The 12,207-nt window shown below is 40.8% G+C and overlaps 1 protein-coding gene across 1 annotated transcript in view; it reads left to right on the top strand.

Annotated features, from left to right (window-relative positions):
* The first annotated feature begins 1,682 nt into the window (after positions 1–1,682).
* LOC129745238 (uncharacterized) overlaps positions 1,683–12,207 on the top strand; it is a 53,687-nt gene continuing 43,162 nt past the window's right edge. Inside the window, exons 1-2 of the mRNA XM_055738179.1 lie at positions 1,683–2,185; positions 2,247–2,374. Coding sequence (XP_055594154.1) covers positions 1,997–2,185; positions 2,247–2,374 — 317 coding nt within the window. The 5' untranslated portion in view covers positions 1,683–1,996. The remainder of the gene's footprint in view (positions 2,186–2,246; positions 2,375–12,207) is intronic.

The raw sequence follows: 12,207 nt of genomic DNA on the forward strand, positions 1-12,207 counted from the left end.
GCTAATGGAAACTGATAAACTAATAACGGTTTTTGTTATAAGTAGAGTTTATATCGGACTACTTTAATCCACTGAAAACGGTTTTGTTGACTTTATCTTTAATACCCTTTTCTCATGTTAGTGGTGCTGAAATTCTTCTTCAAACCATATTTATAACTGAATAAATGCGTTTTTGTGTTTTGTTCATATTTCAAAATGTGCTTCGTTTTGATCGAAAGTTGATTCCTACGTCTCGAAATAAAAATCGAAGATTTTGGACGTGATTTTAGCCAGTGGTATCCATTTTGGTACAAAAAAATCGTGTAATCGAGTCAACAATAACACTATTATATAAACCAGACTGTTGGATTACTAGAGAGCGATGTCAGGCTAAACCAATGACCCTTCGTACGACCCTGGATCATTAATGGAGAAGGACGGTTCAAAGATGTCGAGATGCAACTGTCAGCATCTCTAATGAACAGCTGATTAGAAGGAGTAAAATGATTGTGGACTATGTTTGTCCTTTACCAAAAAAGAAGCCAAAATTTTGTATTGTATCCAGTCTTTAGTCTTAAGAAAAACCGCCATTAGTACAGATGTTGAATTAGAATAGTAGTTTGTTAAATGTTGTCGTAGTTGAATAAATGTTTAAGTAAATTGTTTGAATTTCCGTAAAGCCGCGTTAAATAAATTGTGTCTAAACCCCAATTGTGACTTGTGAATAAATAGTGTAAAAATCCAAGTCAGTGTTTTGATAACCAAGCTCACAATCGCCGAAAGAGCTGACCCAATAGCTCCACCCAACCAAGGAATCCCCCACCGGTAAAATACAGTCCACGAAGGTATCCCGCACCCCAACATTTTGGTCCATCGGCCGGATCAACAAGCCCAACCAAACACACCACGGAGGCACAATTTACTATCGCCATTGCTTTGGATATTCCCCGAGAAGGAGACTCGGAAACCCGACACCAGGTGCGCGTTTCAACTCGCAAATGGCCTGTGTCGGCAAGCGCCCGCACATAACGACCGCTTGGAGCCGCCACTAGTTCCCTCTCAGTGGAGAGAGGGAATCAGTTGAAAGAGAGAAATTTTTATCCGTTTTGTTATGATCTTGATTTTCCAATTTGATTTTACACGCTAAACTAAGAACACTTTATAAATTGATTTTTTTTGTTGCAAGGTCAAGAAATGAAACTCAAAATTCAGTTTGAGGAAGGTGAAACATTAAAATCTAATCACAAAATATAAATTTTCACGCATTTTCTTATCTGTATTAAAAAGAAAGTTTAATTTTTTTAGGGAATTCAATAAAAGGAACTTTTCAACATTCGTTTTTGCAAATGTGGTAAAATTCGAATAAATTCTGTCGCCGTTAATACGATTTACATCGTGTATGGCACTGTTCGTGCAAACGGTTTGAGTGCATAAAAAAATCTGAATCCTTAAAAGTACTGAAAATGAAAACCCCTAATATTACATGACACAGAACAAGATTTTCTTATGTAAAATTCCGTCATTTATGATGCTTCTTGTCATTTTCATCATTTCACGGAGAAAAAAGTCGAAAATTTTTCCAATTATTTCAGCTAATTATACCAATCATCAAGGTGTAGTTGATTTTTTCGCATTCAACTATAAATATAAAAGGTTCAACAACAAACTGTTGATTATCCTTACGCAATCAACTATAAATATAGTAGATTCAACTGTAATTTATTCAATTGTAAATATGATAAATTAAACTACAATCGTATGATTGATTTTAGGCATTCAATATGATTTTAAATTCAAGTGTTTTTGAAGCAAATATTTCTATAGTTGATTTTTTCAATCATATAGATTTGAACCTAAATTTGAGTTCCCGTGCGCGAGAGTGTAGTGTTCATCCCATCAGCGTAAAAAAGAAAAGAAAACAACGGCCAAACACAAAGTTAAAATTGAAAGTTTTTCTAACATTTTACATAATTTAATCAATTATTTATCTTTTCCTCATCTAGGTTATTAGCTTCTAATGGGAGAATTAATTGCGGTGCCAATACCATCGGAAGCGTATCATCTTAGGACCGCCAGACCAGCTTTCAACACCAGCAGTACAAAAACAGCAGTGCGGAATATAAGGTCCCGGACTTTTCCAGCGAGCACCACTTGCAGGATGTTGACCGAGCGGGGAGCCAGGACAAAAGAGCAGATGTGTTTCCAAGTGAGTACGTTCAGGGAAATTGTTTTAAATTTGTTTTACAATGCGTTTTTCTCTGATCCAGACTCGAATGGTTGGAAGACAGAAACTTCCGACGGAAACCCAAAAACGGAAAGGAGTGAGAAGTTCCCCGGAAGGAGCGTTCCAATACAGGATTTTCAAGGGAGCTGGCGAGTCTAAACTTTCAAACATGTGAGCGCATCCGTATCTTGACCAGGACACAGAGTGCAGAACAGGGGTGTCAGGTGTCCTGATTTATCAAGATTTGTCCTGATTTTCGAGAGGCCGTCCTGATTTCTGAAAAACGCTTGAATTGTCCTGATTTTTAAAAAATGACCATTAAAATGTCCTGATTTGTCCTGATTTTTGAAAAATATCTAAATTATAACTAAATTTATTGTTAAATGATGAGAACATCAAACAAATCTTTAATTAAACAGTTTAATCAGTTAAACCAATGATATTTTCTGGTTCAAATGATATTTAAATGGTGTTTTTCAATATTGACTGCAGGCCAGCTAAGGTTTATCTCGCATCAGATATATAATTCGAGGCGTCTTCAGCACCTATATTTCGCCTTTGGTAATGCAATCTAAGCAGAACTGCATGTTATTTTCACCAATTCAGTGGTGTCCTGAAAAATCCTGATTTTTTTCTTAGCGGTGACCTGATTTTTGATAAAATGACCTGGCACCTCTGGTGCAGAACAGCAATCCAGCACCGATCAGAAAATCATCGATCCAGCACCCAGCAGGAAAAAGTGCCGTGTATTTTTAAAAGTGGTGTAAATGTTTAAATTTTGTGAAACTTTGAATATTTATTATAGTGCATTTCAATAAATAACAATAAAATGAATTAAAAAACTAATAATAATGAAAATCACACCTATATTGTATAGAGGATTATAATTATATTTGAAAGCAAAATAATCAGCTAAACACTCGTAGTTGAATCCATTTTCCATAAGCAGATTTTTTATCTTAACCTAACTGTTTTTAGAATAGTTTCTCCATACAATCGTTTTAACAGTTTTAAACAGTAACATAACTTAACGCCATATTCAACAGACCGTCGTTTTGGAATTCAAGATAAGTGCAATGTTTTTTATGGTTTCAGATATCATTTTCTAAACGTTTTTTTACACTGTTTCTAATCGTTTAAAACTACTACAGGAACTGTTATGTAACAATATTTTCGTATTCGGGTACTCTTTAATGTTCCCTGAAGGAAAAAAGGGATTAATTTTTAATGCGCAGTTCGAAGTCCGTTTTGAACCATCGCAAGGAAGAGAAGGGGTACTCAATTTTATGTTTATAGCATAAAACCATGTGTTGATCCATGGTCCAACTTAATTATGAGTACCAAATCCGGAGCATGTATAATGCCATATTTGTGCATGGTGGTTAAAATGTTTGTTTATTACGCAAAAATTCCGAAGCGTGTATGAAACGAAGAATATAGAGCAGAACAAAAAAACGGGTTGAAAGCAAAAGAGATGCCAATTTATTTAATTGAAACCCTTTTAGAATTTGAAAAATATTTTGTGAATTTAATATGCAAACCAGCCGGTTGATCAATATTAGTTGCTGCAACTAATCCTAACTCTCACTTTTTCGTGAGTCGTTGAGACATGTCTTAGGTATCTCAACAAAATCACACCGTTTTTAATTCGTTTTTAATAACAATATAGAACGCCGTCTTCTAGTGCAGAACAGCAATCCAGCACCGATCAGAAAATCATCGATCCAGCACCCAGCAGGAAAAAGTGCCGTGTATTTTTAAAAGTGGTGTAAATGTTTAAATTTTGTGAAACTTTGAATATTTATTATAGTGCATTTCAATAAATAACAATAAAATGAATTAAAAAACTAATAATAATGAAAATCACACCTATATTGTATAGAGGATTATAATTATATTTGAAAGCAAAATAATCAGCTAAACACTCGTAGTTGAATCCATTTTCCATAAGCAGATTTTTTATCTTAACCTAACTGTTTTTAGAATAGTTTCTCCATACAATCGTTTTAACAGTTTTAAACAGTAACATAACTTAACGCCATATTCAACAGACCGTCGTTTTGGAATTCAAGATAAGTGCAATGTTTTTTATGGTTTCAGATATCATTTTCTAAACGTTTTTTTACACTGTTTCTAATCGTTTAAAACTACTACAGGAACTGTTATGTAACAATATTTTCGTATTCGGGTACTCTTTAATGTTCCCTGAAGGAAAAAAGGGATTAATTTTTAATGCGCAGTTCGAAGTCCGTTTTGAACCATCGCAAGGAAGAGAAGGGGTACTCAATTTTATGTTTATAGCATAAAACCATGTGTTGATCCATGGTCCAACTTAATTATGAGTACCAAATCCGGAGCATGTATAATGCCATATTTGTGCATGGTGGTTAAAATGTTTGTTTATTACGCAAAAATTCCGAAGCGTGTATGAAACGAAGAATATAGAGCAGAACAAAAAAACGGGTTGAAAGCAAAAGAGATGCCAATTTATTTAATTGAAACCCTTTTAGAATTTGAAAAATATTTTGTGAATTTAATATGCAAACCAGCCGGTTGATCAATATTAGTTGCTGCAACTAATCCTAACTCTCACTTTTTCGTGAGTCGTTGAGACATGTCTTAGGTATCTCAACAAAATCACACCGTTTTTAATTCGTTTTTAATAACAATATAGAACGCCGTCTTCTAGTGCCCTTCAGACATAATATTAACGCGCCAGAACCAAAGTTTACTTGTGAAGTCAGGTTTCCGAATTTACTTCTAACAATTTCAGTGATTTGCTGCCAGTTCACCAGTGACGTTTCTAGAAATTTGATTTCAAAGGACGATATTATAAGAAACCGTTCGAGCTTTGTTCCTTTAGGACATTAAATTTGATAAGTTATATTGTTTTGTTTTAGAAAACAGCCGTACGGGTGTTTGGATTTTCAAAGTTATGTATTATCCATAAACTAACTAGAATTTTTGTTAAAGAATATTGGCGAAAAACATATTACATAATTGGTGCAAATTTGAAGCTTTTATCTGAGAAACTAGATATGATTTGCATGCATCGTAAGCGTAAATATAAAATAAATGACTGATCATCAATTCAAACCTTTTCTATTTAAGAGCAGCAAATATAGTTGTTCAAAATTGTTTAAAATACAATCAAATCCCTCTGATCGAGAATACTCATAAGTACCACGGATTTGTCAAGTCATAGCTTGATATAAACGATTACGCTTTACTATAAACAGTAATAACAAAAAAAGCAATTCTTAGATGCACTTTATTCTTATATTAATGTGTTAAATTGAAAAAAAATTACGAAACACAAAAACATATCACAACTGGCAGCCCTGCTGGTACCAAGGAAAGAAAATCAAAACAAAAAATTTACTCTCTCACCGATAGTTTTACGCGATTTTAACAATTTTCACCACCTCGTTTGATACCAGCACCGGGTGCAAAAAATCCGGAAAATGTGCAGGAACCCTTGGAACTTTTCAAAAAGTGTGCCAGTATCGTCAAAAAAATTTAAAAAAGGTAACTCTCAATTTTTCCATACAAAATTTCATCGAAAGGAACCATTTTGATAAGCGCCATCCCTTAGTGGGAGTTGCAACTAGCTATCAAAAAAACTCACCCCATTAGCAGCAATCACCTACGATCACCAGCTCACGAAACCCGTTGGTGGGTCTACACTTCGATTGCCGTCGTCAAAGAAGTTTAGCTATCGCCGTTTGCAACAAACAAAACGTTGCGTTTAGCACAACTTCTACACACCCGGAGTCACAACGTTGCACCAAACTCACCTGGAATATCGGCCTAATATCCACATCACCCAACTCGTCGGTCGAGGTAGCAGGTATCCAGCAATCGAGCCGCTGAAAACGGTTCTCCAGGTAAATTACCCGAGAACAGTTTATGTTCAGCCTATTGCTAGGATTTTTTTTGCATACTTCACCGTTTGTTTACCATTCTGCTTCCACATTCGTGAGAATTGAAGATTCTCACCAACCCCAACAACCGACGAGAGCAACATCTACAACACTACCACATCTGTACCGCGATTCCACCAACACTCCAACAAGGAACTTTGAAACCAACACAACCAACAGCAGTGATATCATCCTATAATCTCACTGCTCATCACCATCACCACCACGGCTCATCATCATCCCGCGCTCAACAGCACCATCGCTGATGATCATTAGCGCTGATCATCATCATCAGCACCAACGACGATAGATCACCTTATTTTCAACGAAATCCAGGAATCGGAATCATCTGGTGATTTATTGGTAATCCGATTCGTATCAGCTGATTGACTTTCATTCCCCCTGGGCCCAGAAAGTGCGGCTCAATTAAAAATTTGCCATTCCAAAGGTTGGAAGGCTCCATTGTTTTCACGGTCAAGGTCAACACAACATCGCGCACCATCTTACCTCGAAGCTGCTGGATCTGGAATTTTCTGCTGCAGGTCCCCGTAGCCAAGGGATCAGCACCTTCATTGTGATCATCTGGCCAGAAAACTTCGCGCACAACTTTAAAATCCCGGACACTACGCAGTTGTTAGGTGAGTCAACCAACTTTTTATCCGACGGAAGGAACGAACCAGCCGGTGCTGGCTTCAACACGAGACTAAACAACAATTATAAATCTCACGAACACAACCGTGCCTATACCGTTATATGTATGAATGAGTTTGAGAATTCGGTTTTGGTATTTATTCATGCAAGAGGCTTGCGTATGCACTAGAGAGATTGAGTGCAACTCAACATAAATACACTGGTCAGCAAAATTTTGGTTTCAAATATTTTTAAATTTGAATCCATGCAACGAGTTTTTCGGTCAGGTTAGTAGAACCTACAGTATACGTCCTGCCGAAGCTTAATAGACTGCAAATACTACATCGCCATTATTTTCCCATCATCCATCCTGCTATTCTGTTTGGTAACGAGGGTACGAACGAGTTGGCTATAAGAATATTTTCACACGGAAACCGAGGCGTGAAATTATTTCCTCGTATCGAAATTTGCGGCTAGGACGTGCATACCTGTAAAGGTGTTCAGCCTTATTTTTGTTAAGGTAAATTAAGCTTACAGTATATGTCCTTTGCCGAAGCTTGTTCAAATCTGAATACTACATCGTATTTTCCCCGTTTGTATCCTGAATTCAAATCTGATCTGAGGGCAACCATTCCAACCGCGAATAATATTGAGGAAAATCCACGTTTGAAGGCAACGCACGCGTATTACGTCAAGGCTTTCGGAAGTCGATCGATACCTGTAGAGGAGTGCAACTTTAGTTTCTTTAAAGTAAGTTAAGCTCTACAGTGTATGTTCATTGCCGAAGCTTGTTCGTAGTACAAATACTCACCTGTCATTTTATCACTGTGTACCACTGCGTGAATCCGTTTAACCGAGAACCATGGCTACTTCCGGCGCCCAATCGTCTACCAGAAACCCACCGCTGAGGAATCTCCAAACCAGATTGAAGGCAATGCTGGAGATGTTCAAGGCAATAACCGCGTTTTCGAACACTTTGGGCGAGGTTACATCTGTTCAGCAAATCCAAGTCAGGTTGGAAAAGCTGAATGAGTTATGGGATAAGGTCAACGATGCTATCATGGATGTAGAAATTCATGAAGAGTATTCGTCGAAGGAAGGCGCTTGTCCAGGTATAAGGTTGGACTTCACTACCCGTTACTACGATGCCAAGGCCAGCATGTTAGACCGGATCAAGGAGTTGGAAGGAAACACCGCGAACACCAGCGTTCTGCAATCCACCCGCATCATGGATTCATCCATTCAGCCAGTCACGGAACACGTTAGGCTACCCCAGATAAGGTTGCAGACTTTCGACGGCAACATCGATCAGTGGTTGAGTTTCCGGGATCTTTTCCTATCGCCGATCCATTCCAAGGTGGACTTACCGGACGTGGAAAAATTCCACTATCTAAAAGGATGCCTAGCCGGAGAAGCCAGAGCACTCATCGACCCTTTGGCTTTAACGAGGGCCAATTACAACATCGCTTGGGAAACACTGATGACTAGATACAACGACAGCAAGGTTTTGAAACGTCGACAAGTTGGAAATCTATTCAAACTCCCGAAGGTTACCAAGGAATCGTCATCCGAAATTCAGGTGCTGCTGGAAGGCTTCGAACGTGTTGTGCAAACGTTAGATCAGCTGGTGAAGCCCGAGGATTATAAGGATTTGTTGCTGTTGGAGGTATTATGCTCGAGGCTGGATCCCGTAACTCGTCGTGCTTGGGAAGAGCACAGTGCGCATCAGACTGAGGACACTGTCAAGGATCTCACACAGTTTCTTCAAACGCGAGTCAAAATCCTTGCCTCACTACCATCAAAAGCCCAGGATACCAAGCAGGAGCCCTCACAGTTGCCTAAAAAGAATTTCGCCTCGAGAACAAGTTATAGCGCAGCTCAGATGTCATCCGGAACGTGCATCGCTTGCTCAGAATCTCATCTGCTTTACACTTGTCCAGCGTTTTCAAGGTTGAATGCATCCGCTCGCGACAAACTACTGAGGCAGCATTCTTTATGCAGAAATTGTTTTCGACGTGGTCATCAAGCCTCAGAATGCAGATCTATGCAAGTGTGCCGTAAGTGTAGGGGAAAGCATCACACTTTAGTGTGCTTCAGAGAAGACGGTGGAGGTTATAGGAATCCTCAATCAGCATCACCCGCCAGAAGAGGTCAACAGTCATCTCATCCTGCAGAGACAACAGCAGGAACTGTCTCTTCAAATGTTGCCAGGAACAACTCGTCGACAATAATCCTCGCCACAGCAGTCGTTTTGGTTGAAGACGATACAGGGAAGGCCTTTCACGCGAGGGCTCTACTAGACTCTGGATCGGAGAGCAACTTCATGTCAGAGAGGCTCTGTCAACGGATGAAGATCTCCCGAAGGCGTTCAAATATCTCGGTACTCGGAATCGGCAAGGCAAATACAACTGTGAAATACCAGATTTCAGCAGTTGTGAAGTCACGCACATCTAGTTTTGCGAGAAATATGGAATTTCTTCTTCTCCCAGCGGTTACTGCAGATCTGCCTACTACTAGCGTGACGGTTTCTTCATGGAAGTTCCCACAGGGTGTGGAACTAGCAGATCCAGGTTTCTTCCAATCAAAATCGGTGGATTTGGTACTCGGCATTCAACATTTCTTCTCCTTTTTGCAAACCGACAACAAAATTCCACTTGGCGAGGGGCTGCCAATGCTGATAGATTCAGTATTCGGTTGGTTGGTCACCGGAGCAGTTGAACACCAGGGTTCAACTCGGCGCATCGTTTGCAATACAGCTTCTACAGTTCATCTAGACGAACTTCTCACCAGGTTTTGGTCGTGTGAGGAGATAGGGTCTCCGAACATATTTTCCCCGGAAGAACAACGCTGCGAGGCGCAGTTTGTTCGCACTATCCAGAGGAGTTCTGATGGACGATACACCGTAGGCTTACCGAAGAACGACGAGATACTTTCGAGGATGGGCGAGTCGCGTGGCATAGCGCTTCAGCGACTAGATGGCTTAGAAAGGAGATTGGCGAGGGATCCAGAATTGCGAAATCAATATAACCAGTTCATGGAGGAGTACGTGGATCTTGGGCACATGCGTAGGGCGCATGTAGGCCCAGAGAAGCGTTGTTATCTACCACACCATCCAGTCATCAAACAGGCAAGCACTACAACGAAGGTTCGCGTGGTATTCGATGCATCGTGTAAGAGCAGCAGTGGTGTTTCCCTGAACGATGCACTCCTGGCAGGACCTGTGATCCAAGACGAACTACGAGCCCTCATCATGCGTTGCCGAATGAAGCGGATAATGATTGTCGCAGATGTCGAGAAAATGTTCCGACAAATAGGTATCGATAGAACAGACATGCCGCTACAAAGCATTCTGTGGAGGAAAGATTCATCGGAGGACGTGAAAACGTATGAACTCACCACTGTTACATACGGTACAAAGCCGGCGCCGTTTCTCGCTACCAGAACACTGAAGCAGTTAGCCACAGATGAGCAGGAATCATATCCAATGGGATCTAAGGCAATAATGGAAGACGTCTACATGGATGACGTTTTGACTGGAACGGATAACGAAGAAGCTGCTTCAATACTCTGCGAACAACTCATCAGCCTAACGAAACGTGGAGGGTTTCGATTAAGAAAGTTCGCATCCAATTCGCCGACGGCCTTGCGATCAGTAGACGACGAAGACCTTGCGTTGCCGCATATGAAGGAGATACAACTGGATCCAGACCCGGCAGTCAAAACCCTAGGACTTGTGTGGCAACCTCGAACAGACATTTTACGATTCAACTTCACCATATTGGATACCCCGGAAAACGAAAGACTAACGAAACGAAAAATTCTGTCGGCAATCGCAATGTTGTTCGATCCACTTGGTATGGTAGGAGCTGTCACCACAACCGCAAAGATTTTCATGCAGAGGCTGTGGAAATTGAACGAGAAAGGAGAAAGGCTGGATTGGGATCATCCTGTTCCACGTGAAGTTAAACGTGAATGGCGGAATTTTCACCGGCAGCTCCACTTGATGAACGAGTTGAAAATTCAGCGATGTGCAGTGGTCCCAAATTGCGTTAATATGGAGCTGCATTTCTTCTCGGACGCATCGGAGAAGGCGTATGGTGCCTGCGCATACATCAAGAGCATCGATGTTCAAGGAAGGATTTTCGTTCATTTACTAGCGTCAAAATCGAAGGTCGCACCACTGAAATGCCAGTCGATACCCAGGTTGGAGTTGTGCGGGGCACTATTATCAGCGGAATTATCCTGCAAGGTACGAGAGGCGTTGAAGGTCGAAATGGATAGGTTTTTCTGGACGGATTCAACTTGCGTGCTGCAATGGTTGAAGGCGATTCCAACGACGTGGGCTACGTTCGTTGCAAACCGTGTAGCGAAAATCCAATTAGCTACGGAGAACTGTGTTTGGAGACATGTTCCAGGGGTACAGAATCCAGCAGATCTTATTTCCCGTGGCTTATATCCCGATCAGATCCAGGAGAACAACCTTTGGTGGAATGGTCCCGAATGGCTACTGCAAAATAATTATCCGGAACAACCCAGCAGCTTTTGCACTGAGGGAGCAGATGCAGAAGTCCGGCATGTTGTAGTGAACCTGACAACAAGTCAAACCGATTTTGGAGCAGAATACGTTGGAAAATTCTCGTCGTTTACCAAGCTTATACGCTGCACCGCATACTGGATGCGACTGATGCGTATTTTGAAGAAAAATGAGACAAATCCCAAGAGTTTTCTAACCGTCACCGAGCTTAGAGACGCCGAATACGCTATAATCCGCCGAATACAGCAGGAGACATTTCCTGAAGAATGGAAGTGCCTGGTCGAAGGAAAGGAGATTCATCGAAGCTCACCCCTAAGATGGTTTGCTCCTCGAATTTCTTCGGAGAGCTTAATACGAGTTGGCGGCCGATTAGGAAAATCGGAGGAGTCGGAAGATACCAAGCATCCAATAGTTTTACCGGCAAAACACCCCTTCACAATTCTGTTGTACGAGTACTACCATCTGAAGCTGATGCATGCAGGTTCACAGTTGCTGCTCAGCTCTGTTCGTCTGAAATATTGGGCACTTGGAGGTAGGAATGTTCCTCGGCAGATTATACACAACTGTAAACAGTGTTTCCGCTCCAAACCTAGCCCCATTCAGCAGTTCATGGGTGAATTGCCTTTAGCTCGTGTCACGAGATCGAGACCGTTTTCCAAGACCGGTGTGGACTACTTCGGACCAGTATATGTTCGCTTAGCCCCAAGACGACCAGCAATTAAGGCCTACGTAGCAGTTTTCATCTGTCTCTGCACGAAGGCTGTGCACCTCGAGTTAGTTTCGGACCTATCGACGGATCGATTTCTTCAAGCATTACGCCGCTTTATTGGAAGAAGAGGATATTGTTCGGATATTTATTCGGACAATGGGACGAATTTCGTAGGAGCTCGTAATTTTCTACAAGAACTGCTGATTCA

Source organism: Uranotaenia lowii, chromosome 2 (assembly GCF_029784155.1).
Source record: "Uranotaenia lowii strain MFRU-FL chromosome 2, ASM2978415v1, whole genome shotgun sequence".
In the NCBI taxonomy this organism is placed as follows: Eukaryota; Metazoa; Arthropoda; class Insecta; order Diptera; family Culicidae; genus Uranotaenia; species Uranotaenia lowii.